Below are 26,817 nucleotides of genomic sequence, written 5' to 3'. Positions count from 1 at the left end.
GACCTGAATTTCAATCTGCATCCTGCCAATAACTCATTATCTGGTCTTGGGAGAGTTAGGTGCCTAAATCAAAAACCAAACCCGTTGCCATTGAGTTGATTCTGGCTCATAGCAACCCTATAGGATAGAGTCCAACTGCCCCCATAGGGTTTCCAAGAAGCAGCTGGTGGATGCGAACTACCAACCTTTTGGTTAGGAGCTGCCCTCTTAACCACTACACCACCAGGGATCCAGGTTTCCTCAAATGTAACATGAACAATTGTCTACTAAATCTCAGACCTTCTTGTCAGGTATGAAATCTATACTTTGTATGAGTCCATGAAGCTCGATCAAAGCCAAAATGCATACATGCCACCCAAAGAGAAATCCGACCTCCAAAGAAAATGTTGGGCTACAGAGAATTATCAAGACTCACCATAAATCCTACACATGGCTGTGTCAAAGTCTTAAGTGGAAAAAGATTAAATAAAGGAGTACAAAACCTTGAATTTGGAGGGAACTTTTCTTCATAGCGTAGTAGGCCATGGAGTCACAGAACCCTGGAGATTAGCTGGCCTTTTTCCTCAAGCTTCTTTAAAAAGATTATCTAAACATCATTTCAGACACCCATCACTCTTATTTTTAGCTCTGAGTTCTCTTCATGAGTGAGGAGACCTGTGTCCTGGAGTTCCAGAGATCTACCAGATATGGCTCATGATTCATTTGTAGGTCCCTTGCACTGAAATCCAGGAAGGTCGGAGGGGGGAGGGGGAAGGGGAGGGACTAGAGAAATGATTTCAAATATAAAGTCCTTCTTTGCCTTGTTCTCATTCCAACCACTTGATCAGAAATTATACGCTCCACAAATTGATCCTTTGGTGCCATAGGCAATTAAAACAGAACCCAGGTTATATTGTTCTCCAAGGGCCTCACAGCTGGTATGGGGGGAACAAAACTCAGGGCTTTGGTCACGGGCTATTTTCAGCCTCTGATAGCAGTTGTGTTACTCATGTCTCATTCACCCTTTCCCCTAGGTCTCCCTCCCGCCCTGCCCTCCACAGGCCAAGGCTGGTGACAGCCTCCATATATTTAAAGAAGTCGAGAGCCCCCCTTACTCAGTTGAGCCGACACAGACCACAGAGGCAGGTAAGTGGAACCAAGCAGTTTGGGCAGGAGTGGGCTGGCCTGTTGGCTGATTGGGACTATGAAGGGCCGCATAGAGTAATGGTGTGTTTCACGTCCAAAGTACCCGCATCCGCTCTGGTTCTATGTGAGGAGGCTTAAGTTATACTGCATTCTGGTATGGACCTAGCATTTGTTTAAAAAAAAATTCCTAAAAGAGTGATTAATATTTGTGGGCTCAAGGGAACCTCATAGACAAGCAAACGGGCAAAGGATTATTTGTGGTCGAAAACTATTTTCATGGTGGAATAATGTTTCATATTGTCTGAGCTGGGATGGCAGGAAAACGGAAAAAAACAATGGAAAGTCCCCTGGATTGGAAGTCAAACTGCCTGCATTCTAGTTCTAGAATTACCATATAATTAATGGATGTGACTTGGAAACAAAGCTTCCGCCCACAGGGTCTTGGTCTCCTTCAATTCAAAGTATCAATATAGATGTGGTGATATTTTTCCAGACTGTAAAGTTCTGCAGAGGTACAAAGTGGTTGTAATAGACGCAATATAGCAGAAGCCAATTTTCTTATGCTCAAAATACAAGGAATTGTGCAAATAAAAGGTATATAGGTGAATGGTGGATATTTCTTAACACCCAATACCCTGTCTTGAATATAGGAAATACTCAACGAAGGTGTATTGGTTTAAAATTGATTTTATATTCCAAAGATGTTCAGCAAGAGATTTAGTTTTAAGAATTTGAAAAATTTTCAAAACTGGGCCCAAAAAAGATATTGCTATTTGGAAAACCCATTAAAAGCTCTATCTAATTCAAGACTAATCCCCAATCAGGGTAGGGGCTGGAGGAGGGGTGATTCTCTGTGTTTCCTCTAGGTTTCAGTCAAGCATTTTTTTTTTTCTATCGTAGTAAATGACGGGCACGGTGAGAGGTAATTTTGAGCAATGGTCTGAGTGGAAATGCTGCCCAAAGATCAAAGCTGCCACCCTAATTTCTGCTTCCGTCTGGAGCCAGGGCAGGGACTGCTCCGAGAAGGAGGAGTCAGGTGACTGGTCCGGGAACCTGTGTCTCCGCAGTACGATCAGTACAAACTAGTGGGCATGTATTGACCATTTTCTGTGTCAGGGCTCAGGGAGGTAGAGGCAGCACTAATGCAGGGAGTGGTAGGCATGAACAGCAAGGGGGGTGGGACTGGAGACAGCCTTTCATCTTCAGTTTACTTTTGGATGGATGCTCAATGTTGGGTACATCCAATTCGTCATGATGGTGTAAAACTGCTTTATGACCCAGGAAGTGTGATGGATTCTTATTAATGTGCTGTCTGGCATGGCTTTGGTTCTCTTCTGGGCAACTCAGTCATTTGCAGTCAGCGCAAATGAGGCCCGGCTGTTGGGCAGGGAGTGCAGCTGACCTCCAAGCCAGGCAGACAGGTGCTCTCAGTGCAGAAGCACAAACCATCCATTAGGGCAGGGAGGCAGGGCAGGGGGCAGAGGGAGAGTGAGAGGGAAGAGTAAGCAGGTGCAGCCATGGGCAAATAACCACAATCTTGTTGGAGGAAGTAGACACTGGATTCTTTGTAGGATACAAATCCAGAAACCCCGAGGACATGGAGAAAAAAAAAAAAACAGAGAAAAAACAAAGAGTTTCAGTCACAGGGTCAGTTCCAATTCCAGCTCTGAACATCGCTTAACTTCCCTGAGCCTCCAGTTTCTGGACAGTAAAATCACAGTAATGCCACCTACTCCAGAGGGATTTGTGAGACTCAGATGAGCTAAAGTGTAAGAAAGTAGTTTGCTAAGTTTAAAGTTTACAAATATGCAAAGTCTTTGAGAAAAGGCACTGGGCCAAACCCTAAGAGTTGAGAAAGGATTTCCTGCGAAGTACCAATGTGATGGTAAAAATCCAGAGGTCAGAGTGGATCACAAGCTAACCAGGTGTTAGAAGATGATTAATTTGTTGTACATGAGAAAGGACACAGGAATAGGAATATAATACTCAGGAAATATAACTTCTGAGGCAGGCAGATCTCCAACTTATAAGCTTGCTGCTCAGATGTCTGGGAATACTGTACAGAGGGCTGGCTTCATGGCCAAAGAGAAATGTGATGACTGCAAATGTGAAAAACTGCAGTTATTTACCCCTGTGAAGAAAAACATGAAAGGAGACGATGATTGCTTTGAGGGCTCTGGTAGGTGGAAGTCTTTCCTGAGCCTCATCTGGACCTCATCTTGGAAAAGGGTCCATTGTGATTTGTTGGCTAGTTACCACCCACGAATCAGGTGTATGTACAAGTACTAGCTCATTTGTTATTGCCGTTAGCTGCCGTCCAGTTAGCCTGACTCATGGCGACCCCATGCACAACAGAATTCAAAGCTGTCTGGTCCTGTGCCATCCCCATTATCAGTTGCAGACAGTACTGTTGTGATCCATAAGGTTTTTACCAGCTGATTTTCAGAAATAGATCACCAGGCCTTTCTTCTAGCCTGTCTTAGTCTGGACGCTTTGCTGAAACCTGTCCAACCTCACAGCAACATCCTCAGAGGAAGAAACTGAAGTTCCAGGTAGCCAAGTAACTTCTCAGGGTCACGTGGCTAAAGAGTGGCAGAGCTAAGATGTGAACTGGCTTGAAAAATAAATTATAAAGGTTGAAAGAGAACAAAGTGCCAGTTTCTGAGAATAAGAGTCGGCAGCGCTTCAGAGATGATTTCAGATAAGGCATCATATTACTCATGGTTTTCAGCCTTAGTTTAACGAGTATGTCTACCGTTACTCCCCATCTGAGTTTTTAAGGGGTCAGAGGCAATGCTCAGGTTCATTTCTATGCTGGGACTGAGCCATCTGTGCTTTGCGGGTTTTGTGATGGGTTTCTGGATGGAGGACTTTGTATGTCTGGGTTCAGAGGCTTATGGGGAGGCCACTGACTTTGAGTGTCCTACATGGAGGCTGGGAGCTAGAGGGCATGGTCTCCTCTGTGCCCTGCTTAGGCATCCTGCTTCCCCTCACAGCCTACTTCCCACCAAGGTGAGCTCCCATGAGGCACCAGGGCCACCAAAAGAAGGAGTGTTCACCCCAGAGCAGAAGCTCAGGACCTTGTCTGACTCTCAATCAGTGGCACCATGTGCATTGATGCCCCTGGAGGAGCCAATGCCCTCTGACAATGCCTATCCCTGGGGCTGCAAACACTGGGGTCTAGAAAACAGAGTAGGTTCAGAGTCTGAACCAGAGGGGCCAGGGAGAAGAAGCAGGGAGAGATTTGCTTGTTTCAAAAGATAGCTTTGAGAACCAGTGATAAAGTAATAATAAAAACTTAATGAAGAGTAATAATAAAAGGGAAACCCCGGTGGTGTAGTGGTTAAGAGCTAAGGCTGCTAACCAAAAGCTCAGTAGTTCAAATCCACCAGGTGCTCCTTGGAAACTCCATGGGGGCAGTTCTACTCTTTCCTATAGGGTTGCTATGAATCGGAATGGACTAGATGGCAATGGGTTTTGGTTTAATAATAAACACAACAAAATTATTAAACATATGCTACATATTAAGAGAAGTCCCTGGGTGGTGCAAATGGTTAATATGCTCAGCTGCCAACAGAAAGATTGGAGGTTCAATTCTACACAGAGGTGCCTCGGAAGAAAGGCCTGATGATCTACTTCTCAAAAATCAGCCATTAAAAACCCTATGGAGCACAGTTCTATTCAGACACAGGTGGGGTTGCCGTGAGTCCAAACTGACTTCACGGTAACTGGTAAAAAGGTATTATTTACATACAGTATCATTGCCATTATTACTATTACTCATTTTTAACCCGAAATTGCCCTTCTAAGACAAGCCTTCTCAACCTGCTTTTGTGTGCACGAGGACACTGGGCTCAGAGGTATTGAGCACTTTGCCTGAGGTCCACCGGTCCGTGTTTTTGAACGCAAGTTTGGCTCTTTCCAAAGCCTACGCTCTTGCAGTATGCTGTCTCTTTTACCAAGATTAAGGGAAGAATAGAGAACAGGTGGTGTTTGAGAGAGGATGCCATGGGCGGCATTTCTGCAAAGTGAGGATCCCTAAAACCATCTCAGGGCTTGAAGGACCCTTAAAGGTGCTTCACTTCATCACAGCCACTTGTACATCCATCCTCACCTGAGCTGAAAATCAATGGAGAGAAAGAACTCTCCAGCTCCAAAAGCAGCCCTTTCCGGGTCCAAACAGAACTGATTCTTACAAAGTTAACCCTGTTACTCTCACCCATGGGTGCTCTCTCTGTCCCATGCCAGATCGCCAATTCCCATCAACTGAGAAAATGTGGTTAACGGAGGTTCTGGCCCTTGTCCCCTGACCAGTGTGTTGTAGGCAGGAACACGGGGTGTAGAACCAGTTTAACTTAGATTCGAATTCCAGCTCTGACACTTATTAGCTGTGTGACCTTGGACAAGTCACTTAAACTCTTTGAGTCTCAGTTTTCTCATCTGCAAAATGGAGATAACAAAACCTGTTCTGCAGGACTGCTGTAACTGTTAAAGAGAGTATATGTAAAGCAACAGACACAATAAACCGTAGCTAGTATTAATATAAGATATATTTTTTTTATATTAATATAAGAACAGAGTTTAGGGTCAGAGAGACCTAAGTTCCAAACTATGTGACACACACTAGCTATGTGACCTTCAGCAAGTGTTGTGATTTTCCTAAGACATTATTTCCATGTGATACCCTGGTGGCGTAGTGGTTAAGTACTACGGCTGCTAACCAAGAGGCTGCCAGTTCGAATCTGCCAGGCGCTCCTTGGAAACTCTATGGTGCAGTTCTGCTCTGTCCTACAGGGTCGCTATGAGTCGGAATCGACTTGATGGCAGTGGGTTTGGGTTTTTTTTTTTTTTTAAGGTAAATTTTATAATGGTGCCTATCCTGAAGGGCTGTTGTGAAGATTAAATGCGGTACACCACCTTGCCTGGCCCACAGGCCATGTTCCAGACACATTAGCTTCAATAAGAATGTTATTTTATTAGTAATGATTATGATTATCCTTTCCTTTCCAGCTGTGTGTTCCTATGACCTAAATCCTTGCCTCAGCCCGTATACACAATTAACTCACTATGGGGAATCAGATGGCTGGTAGGATGATCCAACGAACCAGTACTGAGCTGAAAGTCATGGAGGTCTTTGCTCAAAGTTATAACCTAAGCTGCCCTCCCAGGTTCTTTAATGGGCCCTACAAAGAAGAAGGAGCCCTGGTGGCGCAGTGGTTAAGAGCTAGCCTGCTAAACAAAAGGTCAGCAGTTTGAATCCACTAGCTGCTCCTCAGAAACCCAGTGAGGCAATTCTACTCTATTCTATAGGGTCACTATGAGTCAGAATCGCCTTGATGGCAACGGGTTTGGGTTTTTGTTTTACAAAGAAGAAACTTAATCACTATATGTTCATTTTATTTACCATACCCACTTTTGACCCAAAGTATTATCCTTCAGCTCTATAATTGGTAGTGAAAGAAAGAGAGAAGGAAGAAAGGAAAGAAGAGGAAGGGAAGGAGGGAGGGAGGGAAGGAGAGAGGAAGGAAGGAAGGAAGGGAGGGAGGGAAGGAGAGAGGGAGGGAGGGAAAGAAGGAGGGAGGGAGGAAGGAAGGAAGGTTGGACTAGGAAGTAAGTACCCAATATACAAATTTTAGTTATTCTTCTAAAATTCTAGATGGATTTTTGACAACTTAGAATTATTAGCTTCTACAAATTCTACAGTATAAAAGTGGTTTTACTTACTTGAACTGATATGATTCTCCTAGCAACCCTATGAGATAGATGGGATTATTATTTCCATTTTAGAAAGGGGATACTGAAGTTCAGAGAAGTTGAATGATTCCCCAGATTACACAGTTTTTAAGAGGCAAGACAGAAATAGAACGCCAGCCTCCTGGCATCTGACCCAGTGCTTTTCCCACCCCACCCACTATTGGTTCAAGCCCAGAATAACCCCTTCTGTGGCATTACTTGTTTAAAAAAATCTATACAAGGTAGTCTCTCACTGAGTTCTGAGGAGAGTATCCAAAGGTCTGGAGTCTACCCACTCTCTAGCTGAGGTTAGCAGGGGCCCTGCATTCTCCTTTATCCTCATAAACCCCAGTCTGTCCCTATTTCAATCCTGATGCTGTGACAGTACAACCGTCTCAGGGACCAACCCAGAGAGTAGAGCCAGGTGGTGTGATGGAGATTCTGACCCAAGTGGCAAATGGGGCTGAGTGACTGGCCAGCCTATATTTGGTGTCCCACCTCCAGTGACCCTGCCTGTGCCAGGCAATGCTGATAAACAAATGGCCCATCCCTTGTTGCCTTGGCCAGGGCAAACTCACATTCTGGGACTGGCTAGGGGAGTGTTGAGACACAGGAATTCCAAAGCAATGTGTGAGGCCAAAAAGGTTATGTTGTGTGTAATCCAGGACCTAAATGTGACTTCAGATCATAGCAACTTAATTAGCAGGTTGGTGCTATTTGAATAACCTGAAATAAAATGTGTAAGAATGCCTTGACTTTGAATAGCTTCTCATTACTGCTTTAAATTCTACCATATTTTCATAACCTTCACAAGCTACAAGGACAGTGCAGGAAATAATATTATTGACATTTTCCACCCAAGTTTAAGGTCACACAGAAACAAATGGCAAAGTCAAGATTAGAGCCCAAGCCTCCCAATTCAGGACTCTTTCCAACATAGTCTGCCTTTTGGCCTAGGAGAATGGAAGAAGAAATCAGAGACGTCTTCTGTCCTTAGCTCCACAGCTACAATCCCATCTTTATAAATGGAACAGAGCACCTGTTTGATAGAATGTTTAAAGAGTTCTATTTTGGGTTTCAAGTTCTGATAGATGTATGTCAGATATTTATGACCACTTAAAAACAACCTGTGCTTGGATACATTACCTTGCGAAGAAGGTATTACCTGTAATCTTATCCTCATTTTGAAAAGTATCATGTCTAGGCAATTGCTGGAAAAAATACTGTGTGTGTGTAAGTATATATATATATATATATATATTCCCCAAGAGGCATATCTGTCTCCCATTAACTTTCGGTACATGCCAATGAAATTTCCACTAAAAATTTAAAATGAGAAATATGACTTAGGGTTATTTTCATTGAAAGTTTCCACATCATTATTTTCACAAGTGTCACTATCATGTTCCTGGGTGAAATATATAACATTTCTTTTCTATCTTATATTATGTTGAAACTCGAGATCAAAATGAACATGAGCAAAATTATGTGATTCCAATCTTTTCCAGAGACTGTATCATCTTTAATCACAGAAAGATGTGTCTTAGAAAAAGAAATTGGAGAAGAAAACATTCCCAAATCTTTACTTTTCATGTCTCACCTTGTTGGTAAACGAGGGGGCTGGTCAATCTTGAAAGTCTATTCCAACTTCGAAAGTCTATAATTTAAATGCAGTCTAAAATAAACAACTTAGGCTCTTTTAGGGGGATATTAAGAACGTCATGTCTTTCTGTGTGTTCTTTTCTCTGCCTTGAATATCCTTTCTCCTTTTTGCTATCTGGAAAACTCCTACTCACACTTCAAAACCCAGTTTGAATGTGATTTCTTTTGTGACCCAACAACTCCCTCTTCTCAACCTTGGTCTAAATCCAAGTGGCCATTCCCTTCTTTGAGTTTGCATAGCCCTTCTCAGAAGACTCTTATTTGCCGTGAAGTATTTTGAGTCCTGTCTGTCTTCCTCACTAGAATGCGGGCTTCTCAATACCAGGGGCCATGAGTTACATTTTCTAATTTTTTTCTCTGATTCCCCATGGAGTAGCTACTGTAGTGTTTGACACACGATAAAAAAAAAAAAAAAGCAAATCCCGTTGCCACTGAGTCAATTCCAACTCATGGAGACCCCATGTGACAGAGTAGAACTGCTGCATAGAGTTTTCTTGGCTATAATCTTTACAGAAGCAAATGGTCAGGGCTTTCTTCTATAGTGCTGCTGGCTAGGTTCAAACCACCAACCTTTAGGTTAGCAGTCAAACAAAAACAACTTGTACTACCGAGGGACCTTAGTGATACATGACAGGTAGGTAATAAATGCATGGTGAATGAATGAATGAACAATGAAATGAATGAATAAAGGCAGACTTGATTTCAAGCTCTTTAATTCAAAATTCATTACTCTTTCCACTGTACTTACCAGCCTGAGCTAGAGAAAGAGGGACACTAAATGTTTCCTTTTTTTTGAAATAAAGTTATTTTTAAAGTTTTACTGAATTAAAAAAAAAAAAATTAGCCTACTGCTGTGAGAGGAAGGATAGGATGTTCCTGGCTAACCCCACACTGTTTTTGTAAGTGAGAAAAGCTCTTTGGGGGGATATTTAGATAGGAATGTTCCCTTCAGCCCTAGTATCAGGTTCAGTGGTCTGTTTGCTATTTACCTTCTGTTTCTTAGCAAAACTGTCTTTGTTACTAGGCTGTGAGATACAATCCTGACCAGTTGACCCAGGAGGGCTTAGTATTAATCGCCAACTATTATAAGAAGGTGACTGGCTTCCCAGAAGGGAAAGAGAAAGGTCAGAAGCAGCTACTCAGAACAGCCTGATAGTACTTGGTGTCAATGACAAAATGACACACCAGGCTTCTTAGAAACCAAGATTTAGGAGAACCCTGGATCCCGGTGAAAATTCAGCCCCCTTAGGGATGACAGGATTTCAGAAATTTCAGAGTATCAATGGCTTATTTCACTTCTGCTCTGGGGAAATAGAAAACTTGGATTCAGAATTAAAAACACACAGAGACACAGAAAGAAAATTATTTTTCTTAACTCCCTTCCTTGGGTAGTATCTCTTCCACATAATCCTCCAGTGAGGACGCAATGGCAGCCCAGGGCTGTGGCTATCAGCAGTGGTTTGCAGCAGAAATCCCTCCAAGCCTGCAGGAGGACAGTTAGTCCTGTTACCTGGCTCCTGCCAAGCCCTGTGAGCTCTGCCAAGCACCTTCCTGAACATCATGCCATTTGGTCCTCCAAACAACACTGTGAAGCAGTAAGGAAAAGAACAACTGTCTCCCTTTTACAGATGGGGAAAGAGATGCAAAGAGAAGCTATGCAGTTCATCTTGATGTACACAGCGTGTTGAGGGAGTGTTGAAGGTAGAAGGTGGGTTTCCGGGAGTCCCTGGGTGGTGTAAGCAGTTAACACCAGAAAGTTAGAGGCTTGAGAACACGCAGAGGGACCTTGGAAGAAAGGCCTACAGTCTACTTTCAAAGAATCAACCTTTGAAACCCTGTGGAGCACAGTTCTACTTTGACATGCAAGAGGTTGCCATGAGTCAGAGCTGACTTGATGACAACTGGCTTGGTTGTGCTTTTGGTTGGATGTAGTATAGGTCCAAAATATCTTATTACCTGGACAATGATATTCTTAAAAAAGAATTAACCAATTTTAGGAGAAAATCTGAATAGGGAATTTTATATATTATATATTCCTATCAGCAATATAGGCTAAGGTCTGGCTGCCCAAATGCAGTCCACTCTTAGCAGCCTATTAGAAATAGAGAATTTCCTGCCTCAGCCCACATTCACCAAACCAGAATCTGCACTTTAATAAGATCCCAGGTGATTTCAGAAGTACTGAGCTAGATAATAAGGTTATCTAGATTATTCCAACTTCTAATGGGACAATTTTCAAACTCTAGATGGAAAAAATAATAGTACTTAATGTTTGCATATAATTGTATATACACAAAATTAGCTTATTCGTTCCTTTCAAGAACCCAGTGAGGTACATAGCGGTAGGTGCAATTGACATTTACCAACAGAGGAAACAGAGCCACGAAGTGGTAAAGCGACTTGCTCAAAGCCATCTGAGTAAGTGTCCAGACTTATGCCCATAACTTGCACCCAGTAACTGTTTGCCAAATGAATGAATGAACCTTCAGACAAATGGGCTGGGCCCTGATCTTCGGACCTGAAGTTAGTCTCCCTTTCCACACACTAGAGAATGGCTTACTGCTGGGCCTGCCTAAATGTAGAGTATCTGCTTTGTTTCTCACTAGACTTCACCTTGATCAGACAGTCTTCAAGATGCCAAACTGGGGCGGAGGAGCCAAGTGTGGAGCCTGCGAAAAGACCGTCTATCACGCGGAAGAAATCCAATGCAATGGAAGGAGTTTTCACAAGACCTGCTTCCACTGCAGTGAGTGGGGTGAACACCGTGGAGGGCTCTGGTCAACTGGAGGGAGTGGGGGATGGGCCTTTCAATGTACCCATTTAACCACAAGTACTGTATATCAGTGGTTGTCGAAGTGTGGTCCCCAAACCAGCAGTATCAGCATCATCTGGGAATTTGTTTGCAAATACAACTCTCAGGCCCCACCTAAGAGGTGCTGGCTCCTCTCAGTGCCCTTTCTCGAATCACTTGCCCAGCTCAAAGGCCTTTTCCTGTAGATCAGCATCAGAACAAGCTGGCCTACCACTGCTCTTTGCACTGAAAACCTTGACCCAGTGGCAACATTTACAAAGTATGACTTGGCAGAGAAAGGAAGCTAGCACTTACCTGGAGCCAAGAAGGATTTGGCTCTCTGTGTTGTCACACTGGCCAGCTGTCACTGAAGCCAGCTGTGACTGGTCCTTCCTAAGAAAGAACCCGTGTCAAGTGGAGGGTTCTGGGTGGGGGGAGAACAACATGTGCCAATTCTGTAAGAGTCAGAAAGGGAAATTTCAGGGCCTGGGCTCCAAACCTGATGAAGGAAATCTTTACCATCACCTGCTAGTCACAGATTCATAAAATGCTAAAACTGGAGAGGACTTAAAGTCTCTGTGGTCCATCTGATAATCTGGCTCTGCCCCCAATGCATGTGACTTTGGACGAGTCACTTCTCATCTCTAAGCCCAGATGATATGCATCCGTGGCAGAGTCAGGAGTAGAACTGGTACTTTTAGGGCTCAGTCCAGTGCTCTTTTGACATTACTGCATTCTACAGGGTTTCCTAATAGCTAGCCCTGTTTTGGTGTTCCTGGGTGTTGCAAACCACTAATGTGCTTAGCTGTTACCTGAAAGGTCAGTGTTTTGAGTTCACCCAGAGCATCTTGGAAGAAAGGACTGGTGATCTACTTATGAAAAATCAGCCTATGAAAACCCTGTGGAGTACAATTCTACTTTGACACACATGAGGTCACCATGAGTAAGAATCTACTCAACAGCAACTGGTTTGTTTTAGTTTTAGTTCTGTTTTAGGAGGAATTGGCCATGGCTTTGAAATGGTTACTTCCCTCCAGTAGGTCTGGCTTAAGAGCTAGCTTTGCTGGACATTTGGTAGGCTTCCTCCTTGTAGACTCCTGCCACCTCCCTGCCACCCATGCCTCAGCCCAGCGGCAGCAAGGCTTTCCCATGTCTCCAAGCTGTTTCAAGCAGCATTTCAAGGGCTAGGCTCCATCTGTTAGGGCCGGTGGGTACTCTAGCTGCCAGAAATAGTAACATTTTATCTGCTGCAGGAGTTTCTATTTTCCCTGACCTCCCACAGAAAATGTGATTATCAGGGAAGAACATGGGGAAACACTGCTCAGAGTGATTGGGTTAGCGATTTACTAATGCTTTGGATTTTAATGATGGGTAATATTTTTACCACCACTTGTCTGTCAATTTATCATACCGTGGTTGCTTGTTTGTTGCTGTGATGCTGGAAGCTATACCACTGATATTTCAAATACTGGCAGGGTCACCCATGGTGGACAGGTTTCAGTGGAACTTCCAAACTAAGACAGACTAGGAAGAAGGACTTGACAATCTACTAAAAAAAAAAAAAAAAAAATGGCCAGTAAAAACCTTATGAATAACAGGGAAACATTGTCTGATACAGTGCTGGAAGAGGAGCCTCTCAAGTTGGAAGGCATGCAAAAAATGACTGTGGAAGAGCTGCTTCCTCAAGTAGAGTCGGCCTTAACGATGTGGATGGAGTAAAGCCTTCAGGACCTTCATTTGCTGATGTGACACAACTTAAAAAGGGAAGAAACAGCTACAAACATCCATTAATAATCAGAAAGTAGAATGTACAAAGTATTAATCTAGGAAAATTAAAGTTTGAAATGGAACACTTGAAGATCAATATCCTAGACATTAGTGAGCTGAAATGAACTGGTACTGGCCATTTTGAATCAGGCTATCATATGGTCTACTACTACAAATTCAAGAGGAACTACATCACATTCATTGTCCAAAAGAACATTTCAATATCTACTCTAAGTACAACACTGTCTACATATGTCTACAAGAAGACTAGTTAATACCAGTATTGTTCAAATTTACGCCCTAAGCACTAATGCCAAAGATAAAGAGATTGAAGATTTTTACCAACTTCTGCAGTCTAAAATTAATCAAACATGCAGTCAAGATGCATTGATAATTACTGATGATTGGAATGCAGAAGTTGGAAACAAAAAGGATCGGTAGTTGAAAAATATGGCCTTGGTGATAGAAACAACAATGGAGATCGCATAGCAGGATTTTCCAAAATTAATGACCTACTTATTGGAAATACCTTTTTTCAACAACATAAATGGCTACTATACATGTGGACCTTGATAGATGGAATACACAGGAATTAAATGGATTACATCCACGGAAAGAGATAATGGATAAACTCAATATCATCAGACAGAACAAGGCAAGGGGCCGATTCTGGAACAGATCATCAATTGCTCCTGTGCAAGTTCAATTTGAAGCTCAAGAAAATTAAAACAAGTCTATGAGAACCAAAAGACGACCTCAAGTATATCCCACCTGAGTTTAGAGACCATTCCAAAAACAGATTTGCTGCACTGAACACTAATGATTGAAGACCAGACAAGTTATGGGATGACATCAAGGATATCACACACAAAGAAATCAAAAGGTCATTAAAAACACAGGAAAGAAAGAAAAGACCAAAATGGATGTCAGAAGAGACTCTGAAACTTGCTCTTGAATGTAGAGTTGCTAAAGAGAATGGAAGAAATGATGAAGTAAAAGAGCTGCACAGAAGATTTCAAAGGGTGGCCTGAGAAGACAAAGTAAAGTATTATAGTAAAATGTGCAAAGACCTAGACATAGAAAATCAAAAAGGAAGAACATGCTTGGCATGCCTCAAGCTGAAAGAACTGAAGAAAAAAATTCAGCCTCAAGTTGCAATACTGAAGGATTCTCCGGGCAAAATATTAAATGATGCAGGAGGCATCCAAATAAGATGGAAAGAATACACAGTGTCACTGTATCAAAAAGAATTGATCAGCGTTCAACCATTTCAGAAGGTAGCATATGATCAACAACTGATGGTACTGAAGGAAGAAGTCCAAGCTTGACTGAAGGCATTGGCAAAAAACAAGCCTCCTGGAAATGACAGAATACAAACTGAAATGTTTTAACAAACAGATGCAACGCTGGAAGTGCTGACTTCTCTACACCAAGAAATTTGGAAAACAGCTACCTGGTCAATTGACTAGAAGAGATCCATATTTGTGCCCATTCCAAAGAAAGGTGATCCAACAGAATGTGGAAATTATGGAACAATATCATTAATATCACATGCAAGTAAAATTTTGCTGGAGATAATTAAAAAATGGTTGCAGCAGTACATCGATAAGCAATTGCCAGAAATTCAAGCTGGATTCAGAAGAGGATGTGGAATGAGTGATATCATTTCTGATATCAGATGGATCATGGCTGAAAGCAGAGAATACCAAAAAGATGTTTACCTGTGTTTTACCTGTGCAAAGGCATTCGACTGTGTGGATCATAACAAAATATGGATAACATTATGAAGAGTGGGAATTCCAGAACACTTAATTGTGCTCATGTAGAACCTGTACATAGACCAAGAGGCAGTTGTTCGAACAGAACAGAGGAATGCTGTGTGGTTTAAAGTCAGGAAAGGTGTGAGTCAGGAATGTATGCTTTCACCATACTTAATCAGTATGCTGAGCAAATAAACACAGAAGCTGGACCATATGAAGAATAACGTGGAATCAGGATTGGAGAAAGATTCATTAACAGCCTGCAATGAACAAATGATGCAACCTTGCCTGCAGAAAGTGAAGAGCGTTTGAAGCACATACTGATGAAGATCAAGGACTACAACCTTCAGTATGGATTACAACTCAACATAAAATAAACAAAAATCCTCACAACTAGACCAATTAGCAACATCACAATACGGGAAGAAAATAATGAAGTTGTAAAGGATTTCATTTTACTTGGATCCACAATTGAGGCCCAAGAAAGCAGCAGTCAAGAAATCAAACAATGTGTTGCATTGGTGTTGGCGAAGAGTATTGAATATACCATAGACTTCCAGAAGGAGCCCTCGTGGCATAGTGGTTAAGAGCTCGGCTGCTCACCAAAAGGTCAGCAATTAGAATCCACCAGTAGCTTCTTAGAAACCCCATGGGGCAGTTCTACTCTGTCCTATAGGGTCGTTAAGAGTCATAATTAACTTGATAGCAATGGGTTCGGTTTTTTTAATGGGACAGAAGAATGAACAAATCTGTCTTGGATAGAAGGCTACTTAGAAATGAGGATGGCGAGACTTCTCACGTACTTTGGACATGTTATCAGGAGGTACTAGTCCCTGGAGAAGGACATCATGCCAGGTAAAGCGGAGGGTCAGCGAAAAAGAGGAAAACCCTCAAGGAAATGGATTTGACACAGTAGCTGCAACAATGGGCTCAAACATAGTAACAGTTGTGAGGCTGGCACAGGACTGGGCTGTGTTTAGTTTTGTTGTACATAGAGTTGCTATGAGTCAGAACTAACTTGACGGCACCTAACAACAACGATTATTTTTAAGCCATCTTACACATCCCTCATGCATCATTATTATTACAACTACCCAGAATTCATTGCTCAAGAGAGCTCATTTCTTAACTCTCCGGCTTTTGTTAACAAATGACTAATGTTCTTTAAAAAGAGTGGGAGTGAGGGATATTGGAAAGAGCACTGGGTTTGGTGTAAAGAAGGGTAGGATTTGAGTCTGGGCTTTAGCATGTACTAACTGTGTGACCTTGGGCAGTCGCTTCGCCATTGCAAGCCTCAGTTACCCCATGCATAAAATAGAGATATATACCTATAGCACAAGGTTGTTACAAGGAGCAAACTGGGAACCCAGTCTTCTAGGCCTTTACACTTCTTTGATCAACTTTGGTATCTGAGTTGGAACGGGAAATGGTAAGGAAACGTTCCATGACAAAGAATGTCTTGTCCCCCCTCCGCCCCCCATTGGGGGTTGATGATGCTCTGGAATGGATGCTGTGCTCAACGAAGCCATAATAGAAGGGGTTTGGGCATTTGGTGGGAGGTGAAGCTTCCTCTTAACCCTTGGATATTTTCCTTAGAACTTGTATGTGGGATGAGGATCTCATCTGAGCAGTAGAAGTTTCTGTACTGGTGGGCAGAAGGGCCCTGGAGAGGAACACACTTTCCTATATTAGCATTGCAAGACTTACCTGTCCACAGGTAGTCACTGGAAATAGGGCTTAGCAAAGCAGAGTATACCTTAGCTTATCCCCTGCCTGGTATTCTCCTGACTTCTAGACAAATACTTAATCCTTCATACCAGCACTGTCGAAAAGAAATATAATGTAAGCCACATAGGTAAACTTAACTTTTCCAATAGCCATATTAAAAAAGAAATACAAAGAAACAGGTGAAATTTATTTTAGAACAGTTTGTTTAACCTAATATAGCCACAATGTTATCATTTCAATATGTAATCAATATTAATGAGATATTTTACATTCTTTTTGTTTTGTGCTAAGCGTTTGAAATCTGGTGTGCATTTTACACTTATAGCACATCCTATAGCTGGTGTCTACTGGATTAGACAGCACATTTCTACTTTGCCTGTGACAAAAGCTGGTCAGAAGCCAGGAAGTGGCTACGGAATTGGCCAAGGCCTGATCAGGCATAGGCAATCCTGGAGTGATGGGAGTGAGCGCCGGACAAGAGTCAAAGACCCTGAAGTCACGCAGAGCTTTGCAACTTACTGTTGTATAACCTTGGACAGATCATTGACCTTTATTCACTCATTCGTTCACTCAACAGATATTTGCAGAGGGCTAACTCTGTGCCAGGCCCTGTGCTAGCTTCTGGGGATTTTAAGATAAAACAGTTCTATGCTCAAGTAACTCAGAATCTAGACCATCGAGGAATATGTGAGGAGCTGTTCTGGAGGTTGGTAACTGTCTCAGTTTCCTACTGCTGCCATAACAAAAAATACCACAAGTGGGTAGCTTTAAAGAACAGAAATCTATTGTCTCACAGTTCTGGAAGCTAGAACTCCAAATAAGGGCATCAGACAAAGGGGAGGGTCCTTTCTTGCTGGTAGCCCTAGACGTTCCTTGGCATTCCTTGGTTTGTAGAGGGATTTTCACACGGTACGTGTCTCCTGCCTCTGTGTATGTTTCTTGGTTCTGTTTTCCTTTTTATAAAACACCACTTGAAAGTGATTAGATTTAGGACCTACCCTACCTCATTAACATAACAAAAGAAATCCCTCTTTACCAAATAGGGTCGTATTTATAAGTACAAGGGCTTAGGACATTAACATATCTTTTTGGGGTTTGCAGTAACTGATAGCAACAAGGAGGGTAGAGGCCGGTATATACCTTATATGCCCAAATATAAGGCACACTTTCCCTCAAAAAATTATTTCTTGTAAAAGGATTTGCTTTGTATCCAAAGCTTTACAAAGTCTCTCATGTTATATGACATGTTCTTAATTACTTTATTTATTGAAACTTTTTTTTTAGAAAGAATTTTTAATACACACAAAAACATAGTAGTTCATTGAACTCCCATATGCCTATCTTCCCAGCCCCACAAATAAAGTAATGGCCAATGCCTTCTTCTTCCACACTTGTATTCAATTGCTATATATTTTTTAACAACAAAATACCATTTGAGGAAAATATATTAACCTGAAACAACTTCATTCAGTGCTGGTTTGGATTGCTTGTAGAGGTCACTTGATAGAGCTGGTGGTGAAAAAAAAAAAAAATGGAGGTAAGTAAATTTAATGCAAATTAGTTATCATTCCTGGGGGTATGACCTTACTCTTATAAGTCCTAAGTATCACCATAAATGGCCTTTAAGGATCACTGTTACAAAGCAATAAAGAAAGTTATTAAGTTGTAGGAATCACGTATTTTTTAAAAGCTGCCCTAATGTTGTACTAATAGGTACTTCTTGTTGGGATGCAATTTCCAGATTATAGCCTCCTACTCAGATTTTTTTTTTTTTTTACTCAGATACAAATCAGGGTTCCTCTCAAATGACGCAGGCAGACGGAGAATGAGCTGCTCTGCAAGGCGGGTTAGCTGCCTCCAAAAGTGGCTTGGATGATAAGGGAGATGCTGAGGCTGAAGATGCAAAGGAAAAATTTGGATACAATTGTTTTCTGAATTTTTGGGAGAGTAGAAAAAAATTTTTCAAATCAATGTTATTCATTTATATTATTAATTAAATATTATAAGCAGATGTTTGATACTTTTGTTCACATTCTTAAAAGTTTATTTAAGTTTGCAAAAAAATATATTTTTAGAAACCTTCTCTTTGGAAAAACGGGGGATTGCCTTATATTTGTGAATACTTTATATTAGGGAATATACAGCAGCTGGGGTTTTTTTTTTTTGCGGGGGGGGGCTTGAGCCAATAAACCCTAAGGGTCTATGAGACAGATCCCACTTTCTCCCTCTCCCCTGCTGCCAGAACTGGGCCTCTGTGACAACTGTCTCCTCAAATAGCACAGTGTTCCTTGAAGGCCATGGAAAATACAGAAAAGGCTCAGTCCTGATTCTCACGTGACTAAGAAAAAAAATAGGCTCCTCTTCTGCCTCAGACCCCACATGCACACACAAACACACACACTCCCCTGACCTGACACTATATGGGGCAAGATACTCTGGAATCAGATTAGGGCTGTGTCCAATTCAGGGATATTGTTCTTAGCTGGTTGAGATCTCACACCTGGTTCTAATCCTGGACCCCCAACCCTCTCTAGCTGGGTACCACTCAACACAATACTTCCCTTCTCTGTGGCCCAATTTCCCTATCTGTGAGATCAAGATAGCCTTGGAGTCTACGACTAGGACATGCTATAGTCAGTAAGCAAAGTCTTGTTCTTGGATGGAGGGTCCCTTGTGCTGGGTCTCTTAGCCCTGAGAATGGCATTGGGGGTGCCGAGGAGGGAGAAATCTCAACCCCTGGGGCTCTGACCCTTCCTTTCCTCTGCAGTGGCCTGCAGGAAGGCTCTCGACAGCACCACGGTCGCAGCCCATGAATCAGAGATCTACTGTAAGGTGTGCTATGGGCGCAGGTATGGACCCAAGGGGATCGGGTATGGACAAGGCGCCGGCTGCCTCAGCACCGACACGGGCGAGCACCTCGGCCTCCAGTTCCAACAGTGAGTTACTGCCCCACTTCCGCCCTCCCAGTTAGAGACTCCAATTATCAGGACACTTCATTCTGTTCCCATAGCAACGTGTTCTGGAAGTGGGAGAATGGACTCTATTGTTGACTTGCCAACAATAGGAATACTCAATCTGACCAAGTTTCAACAATATGTCATCTCTCTGAAGATTCTCTTTAAATTATCTGCCTTTCTAAAGGGCAATTACTGTTACACCACAGCTCTTGGTTTGCATGTCAAGAGAAAACCCAGAATGTACAGATGTTCCATTGTGTGACCTTTGCAAAACTGCATGGAGCCTCTTTTCTTTCCCTTTGAGAGTTTCTGTGTAAATCACATAAATATGCCAGGAAAGCAATGGCCATTCTCTGTGTGCTTGTCACTAAAAGATTTCTTCCCTGGGGTCGTAGGATAACTCATGTCCACAGTGCAGGATGGGTAGATCTGAGGGGAAGGGCTGTGCCTTAAGAGTGAACAATTATGACCCATTTGTGCTGTGGGTCTCGCTGGATGCCTGTTGCCAATACAGTGCTGAGGTTCCCACCCCCTCCCCAGCATTATCCCAGGGAAGCTGGGATACTACACTGTGTCACTCCATCTACCAGACCCAGGGCCTACTTTCTTGATGATCTCACCGACCTCCAGCCCAGAGCTAATGATAGTCTGACTGCTACTGGCCTGTAGCTGCTATGGCCCCTGGTATTTGGGCTCAGCAACTAAAAGAAGAAAGCTCTTTGGTGAGACTGGCTGGAAAGGCCCAGGCCACCTGGGGAAGCGTCCCATGGAGGGCCTCCCGAGACAGCAGTGGGACCATCTGATCCCATGTCTACCCATGGTACCAAAAAACCAAAGCAGTTGCCATCAAGTCAGCTCCAACTCATGGCAATGCCATGTGTGTCAGAGTAGGGCTGTGTCCATAGGGTTTTCAATGACTGTGATCTTATAGAAGTAGACCACTAGGCCTTTCTTCCAGGGTACCTCTGGGTAGATTTGAACCACCTACCTTTAAGTTAATAGCCAAGTGCTAACTGCTTGCACCACCCAGGGACTCCCTACCCATGGTACATCCTGGAAAAAAAAATGGAGAGGTGTGTAGTTTCTTTTCATTAATTTTTCTCATTACTCAGTCCCAGCTGGAGACAGCTTAAAGAAGAAAAGATGATACTGACTGCGTTCTCTGCTTCCCATCACCCGAAGCTCACTTTTCTGTGTCAGGACTTTCTTGTGATGCTGTGGAAAGAGTAACAAGAGCCTAAAGACCAAGGCTTTCAAACCTGCTCCACCAGCCATGGTCTGCCTGACCTTAGGCAGTGACCTCTCTGACCCACGCTTTCCTCAAACTAGCCCTGCCTACTTTATAGGATTATGGTGAGGCTCAAGTGACATAATGTACAAGGAAACACCAGAAGGCATGGAAGCACAAGGGGTTTTTATTGTTGCCTCTATTTTGGACAGTGCTGTCATGGAGACAGGTGACCTGTGAATATAGGACAACAAGCTGACCTGTGACAAGGACTGCCTCAGCTCATCAGACTGCGGTTTATCAGGAGCTGATTAGTACTAACTGTCAACATTCCATGATCAGGCCATTCTTGCCCTATAAAATCATTTTCACAACTCAGTTCAGAAAGTAAGCCAGTGGGTTTCAAGATGGTATGGGAAAACCTAACCAGCAGTCACAGCACTAATAACAACATGACAGCAATATAAGCGATCTTCCGATCATACATGGAGCACTTCCTAAGTGCTTTACAAGAGAAAATAAAGATTTAAACCAATTATGTTAACCTTTGTTAAGCCCTTACTACGTAGCAGCAGGCATTGTTCTAAGTTTTACATTGGCAGCTCATTTAAGTCTCTTAACTCTACATAGAAGGCATCGTGATTATTCTTATATTCTAAATGAAGAAACTGAGGCACAGAGAAGTAGCTCACTCAAGGTCACTCAGTTAACACTCTTTGCCAAAGGGTGTTTCTACTTTCGTTCATCTATTTCTACCAGGTCCCCAAAGGCAGCACGCTCAGCCACCACCAGCAACCCTTCCAAGTTCACTGCAAAGTTTGGGACGTCAGAGAAGTGCCCTCGATGCGGGAAGTCGGTCTATGCTGCTGAGAAGGTCATGGGAGGTGGCAAGGTAAGGACTTATATATGAGCCAAATGGGATTTTCTCATCTCTAGCAGATCAGTTGTGAACCACTGAGAGAGGAAAGTAGGAACTGTGGGCGGGTGGGCCCCAGATCCCTCATTCTCCCTAGCTCCCTGAGAACCACTTTAGGAAACATACCCTTTCCCATTTTCCTAGTCTGTGGGTGCCATTCTGTGGCACCCTTGGAAAAGCTAGAACCACTGCAATTCAATGCAAGAAGCATTAACCACGGAGGTAGAAGGCACTTGGACAAAAGGTCTAGGTAATACCAAAAACCAAAACCAAACTCGTTGCCATCGGGTAGGTTCCGACTCACAGCAACCGTATGGGACAGAGTAGAACTGCCCCATAGAGTTTCCAAGAAGCAGCTGGTTGTATTCAAACCACCAACCTTTGGGTTAGCTGAGCTCTTAACCACTGCACCACAGGGCTACCTGGGTAATACAAAGGTGCACAAGTCCCCCTACCCTTCCGGGAATTTTTTCACCTCTGCATGGCTAAACCTGTTGCTGGCACCAAAACTGATGAAAATATTACAAACACCTCACTGCAATGAGAAGCATCCTTACAAATGGCACAGCTGTCTGGAGAATCAGCAAATATCCGAGACAGTAACTCAGACTTGCTCTATGGCTCTGTTCTCAGGCCTGAAACTAAGGTATTCACCAAAGGATTAAGGCCTAAGGAAAGAGAAAAATCTTATCAATATGAAATTGGGGGAGGAAATCCCACAGAGAGTATCTGACTTCAAATGTAAGGGCAGCCTTGACCCCCAGACCAACCGCTGGAAGACAAATGGTAATCCCAAAGCTGTAGCTGGTAGACACACAGATGTACAGAAGGAAGGCAATCTTCCAGATGACCCAAGCCAGAAAATTCACTTCCATCAGAAATACACAGAATTAAGACAATGTTGAATTACATGGGCAATTAACTTACTTTATTTTTTCCGTATGTTACCTATTGACTCAAGCCCTCTGTCCGGTTTGTTCCTCAGATCTTTTAGGCTTGGAGAAGTCCATTTTATTTAGTCTGTCTTAAATGAATACATAAGGAAATAATGAGGGTAAATCCATTTTTAAGGGGTTCTGAGAATTGATGGCCAAATTCATAGCATCTCATTTTCTCCAGAACCCTAGAAAAAAGTATTCTGGGAACTGATTCAGGTAAGTGATAGGTGAAGACAGTGGCTTTCCTTTATATCTGCTGGTCAAGGTGCTTAAAATGGAAATAGAATACGTTACTAACCCCATTAAATATGTAACTTTCCTGTGCCCCTCAGCCTTGGCACAAGACCTGTTTCCGCTGTGCCATCTGTGGGAAGAGCTTAGAGTCCACAAACGTCACTGACAAAGATGGGGAACTTTATTGCAAAGGTGAGTGTTGGTGCCAGTGATTCTCAAGATATGTCTTCCTGAGGAGGGCGCTTGGAAGGGAAGGTTGTCTCCATGTCTGGAGACTTACTTGGTGTCTGCCAGGAGGTATAGCTGCAAAGCCTAGACAGGGCTTGGGCTTTCAGGATGGGAAGCAAAATCATCAAAGTGGAAAAAAAAAAAAAATCTCCTGCCTTAGCCAGCTCTGGTCCTCTCCTTTGGAGCACCTGGGAGGATCAGCTGTTGGGAGATGCTTGGTAGTCCAGGCAAGCTGGATGCCTTTAGGGAGAGAGGAAGAGGAAGAACCATGTCCTGATTCCGGCCCTAGAAGAGGCCTCAAGCATGAACAAATAGTATCACACTCCCTTTCAAAAACCCGAATATCTTCCATCTACCTGGGTAGAAAATAGGGTTTACCAGGATGAACTCAGTTTGGCCTCACTTGAGTTTATCAAGTTTATTTTTCCTCCCTTTGTTTCTACCTCCCTCCGTCCCTTCCCTGTACTTCTATTTCTGATGTTGGGCATCACTTAATGATCACAGGGACCTAACTGACAAGCCGGTCCTCACAGCTCTGTTCCTATCTGCCTCCACAATGCCCTTGTCTTCCAGAGAGGTGGTAGAGGCTTAGCTTCTTCCTGCCACTACCACGAGGCTGGCATGCACTGCAGCCAAGGCCACGTTTTCTCTACCTTGGAGCCTCTCCTAGGTCCATTCTATCGCTCAGTGGGATTCTCCCACCCTTTCACTTGGTGATCGTGTCTCAAGATCTCCAAATATGTTTGTTAGAATGGGATGGGAGGGTAAGAGGGAGCACGTTATTAACCAAGACTATAGATTGCCAAAATTTTTCCCATGATGATAAAGGGATGAGACAGGTGTTGCCTTCTCCTGGCAGTAGAATACATAAAGAGGCCTCAGCATTCATAGGCTGTAAAACCCTAAAATGTGTAGCCATCAAGGAAAGCAACATGCAACAAACAGCTGCATTTCAAAATGGGAAAAGCTATATAATAGAGGAAATTTCCCAACATAGGAGCATCCAAAGAAGACTCATCAGCTTAGAAGGGACACTTCCTCCGGGTCCTCCAGGGTGAATGTAAGTTTAGGGCGGGGTGCATTTCAGGAGCAGAGAGCAGTGAGTACAAAGACATCAAAGCTTGAGCATCATGGTTCATCCCAGAAGCTGCAAGTAGGTCTGTGTGCCTGTGTGCCTGATGCAGGGAGGGAGGCAGGAAGCTGTTGATGAACCTGGGCCAGCAATCAGGGACCAGATAATGCCAACTCAAAAAAAAAAAAAAAAAAAAAATCTGCTGAACACACTTAGTAAAGTGCAAAGAACTATAGACAATTTTTATTAGCAGATTTAAAATATAAATTTATTGAAAAGTTAATTTATGCATAACTTTATCAAAAGGATGCCTTAACAGAAAAAGGGCTATGCCCAGGCAAAAGCATCTGACACTAATGAACCTATTCTCTCTCCCCCCACCCCCTTCTCCTTCACAGTTTGCTATGCCAAAAATTTTGGCCCTACAGGCATTGGGTTTGGAGGCCTTACACAACAAGTGGAAAAGAAAGAGTGAAAGGAGGTGCCATTTATCAGGTCTTTCACCAGCCTAATGCCTTTGCTAAATAATCCTGTACCGATGGAAACCTTTCACCAACATCCTCTCATTTGTAGCTGGACAGTGTTTCCTCTTCGCTTTACCCAAAGTTGGAAGAAAATTATTTAAAATTTAATCTGTAACAAAATGCGATAGCTGGGGTAGAAGAGGCAATAAATTCATGTTTTAGTGTACCTTATATGTCTCTGGATCTTATCTTTCAAATAGAGGAAAATTTCCAAAAAACGTAGTTGTTGTTAGGTACTGTCGAGTTGGTTCTGACTCATAGCAATCCTATGCACAACAGAGCGAAACAGTGCCTAGTCCTGCACCATCCTCACAATTGTTATGCTTGAGCCCATTGTTGCAGCCACTGTGTCATTCCATCCCCTTGAGGGTCTTCCTCTTTTTCCTGTCTACTTTACCAAGCATGATGTCCTCCTCCAGGGACTGATCCCTCCTGACAATATGTCCAAAGTATGTGAGACATAGTCTCGCCATCTTTGCTTCTAAGGAGCATTCTGGGTGTACTGGCTGTATGTAGAGGTAGTTCAAAAATGTAGAGGTAGTTCAAAAAGCTAGCTTTGGAGGACGTAATGAATTTGGATGTCAACTGGTGGAGGAGTGAGAAGGAAAGAACAGCGGGCTAAGGAAGGCAGTCTTCTCAAATCTGTCAGCAGAGATTCTTTTCTAGTTGCTGCTAATGGAGAAGAAAGTAGGTGGTACAGGAGGAAACAGACAGTAAGACAGCAAATTCTAAACGGAAAACCAAGATAAAATGGCTGAAGAGCCAATCCTTTTGTTCTATCGTAGGCTTTGCAATATTACACATTTCTTGAAAACTCAGACATGACAACAAAGTGTGGAGTTTGCCTCTATGTTATAAACTATGTGGGGATGATTTTCTTTTCCTCTCGGGCAATTCCTTGGGGCTTAGCAATTTTCTTAAAATTTCTGATACATCAAATTGCCAGACCCACAAATGAAATGCAACCAATTAAGAATGTCTTTTCCTGCCTCCTCAGCAAGCTCTTAGCGGCTCAAGCGCCTCCGTCTTCGTGGGCCTTTTGTTTAATAACAACAGCACTTCTTGCAATTCTAAATTATTTTGGATAAATGAAAGCAAATGAAAATCTATTGATAAAAGTTAAGAAACACTCGGCTAAATGATGGCTTCTTGTGCACTCCAAGTCCCACGAAGGCTTTCTTTAAAATGAGCATTTTTTCAGGGCTGCTTATGTGCTATCATGAACAAGGCCCTGCGTTGACTTTAAAAGCAGTATTATACTCTCTTGACCCTGTGCAAGGGACTTTCAGCTAGTCGAAGGGGTAAGACATGCATATGAAAAACCACAGGACAATGTAAACTTCTCCTCTGCAGCATTTTGATCTAGTCATTCTTAGCGTTTCACTTTCCCTCATCCTTCCTTGCCTTATTCCCCAACCTTCCCTGATTCTGAGGCCAAAATGTCTCAATACATCCCCTCCATTTCCATTCTTTGGTACGGAACATAAGGAATTTCACAAATCACCTCAGCCTTATCCTTTCAACTTAGCTTTACCTCATGTCTTCCACATAAGCTCCAGCTACACTCAAAGACTTGGGGAAAAAAAAAGTTGAGCATTAAGTTGACTCCAACTCAATGACTTGAAAAAACCCCATTGCCGTCAAGTCAGTTTCAACATGGTGATCCCTTGTGCTACAGAGTAAAACTGCTCCATAGGGATTCTTGGCTGTAATCTTTATGGCAGCAGTTTGCCAGGCCATCATCCGTAGTGCCACTGGGTGGGTTTGAACAGCCAACCTTTAGGTCACCAGCTGATCACATACCGCTGTGCCACCTTTTCAATGATTTGGAGCTCCCCAAAGATGCCAAGTACCTTCACTCTGTCACGCCTTTGCTTATGCTCTTCTCTCTTTCTGAAATACCTGAAAGAGAGAACACCCTCTACCTGAAAGAGAGAACACCCTCCATCTTTACTCCTAACCCCACTCCTTGGCCTGGCGAGCTCCTGTTAATCAAGTCAGAGGTCAGATGCCATCTACTTTGCAAAATCTTCCCTGACTACCTGAGCAGAATTAATCCACCTCTGCTTCCCCCACAGCTGGTATATAATTAACATTGCACTTGTCTCTTTGCATCGAAAATTTGAATTCTCATTTGCCTCCTTGTTAGAATTT

General features: G+C 42.9%; 1 protein-coding gene across 1 annotated transcript; it reads left to right on the top strand.

Annotated features, from left to right (window-relative positions):
* The first annotated feature begins 1,109 nt into the window (after positions 1-1,109).
* On the top strand, positions 1,110-24,824 carry CSRP3 (cysteine and glycine rich protein 3). The gene is made up of 6 exons (XM_049890179.1): positions 1,110-1,125; positions 11,127-11,266; positions 19,334-19,502; positions 21,511-21,643; positions 22,938-23,031; positions 24,538-24,824. Exons 2-6 carry the CDS (start codon positions 11,155-11,157, stop codon positions 24,612-24,614), a joined length of 585 nt encoding a protein of 194 aa, XP_049746136.1. The 5' UTR covers positions 1,110-1,125; positions 11,127-11,154; the 3' UTR covers positions 24,615-24,824.
* The last annotated feature ends 1,993 nt before the right edge of the window (positions 24,825-26,817 follow it).

The sequence above is a fragment of the Elephas maximus genome, chromosome 7, assembly GCF_024166365.1.
Source record: "Elephas maximus indicus isolate mEleMax1 chromosome 7, mEleMax1 primary haplotype, whole genome shotgun sequence".
NCBI lineage: Eukaryota > Metazoa > Chordata > Mammalia > Proboscidea > Elephantidae > Elephas > Elephas maximus.
Note: the sequence above shows the minus strand (reverse complement) of the source record. Positions and strands in the feature narration are given on the sequence as shown.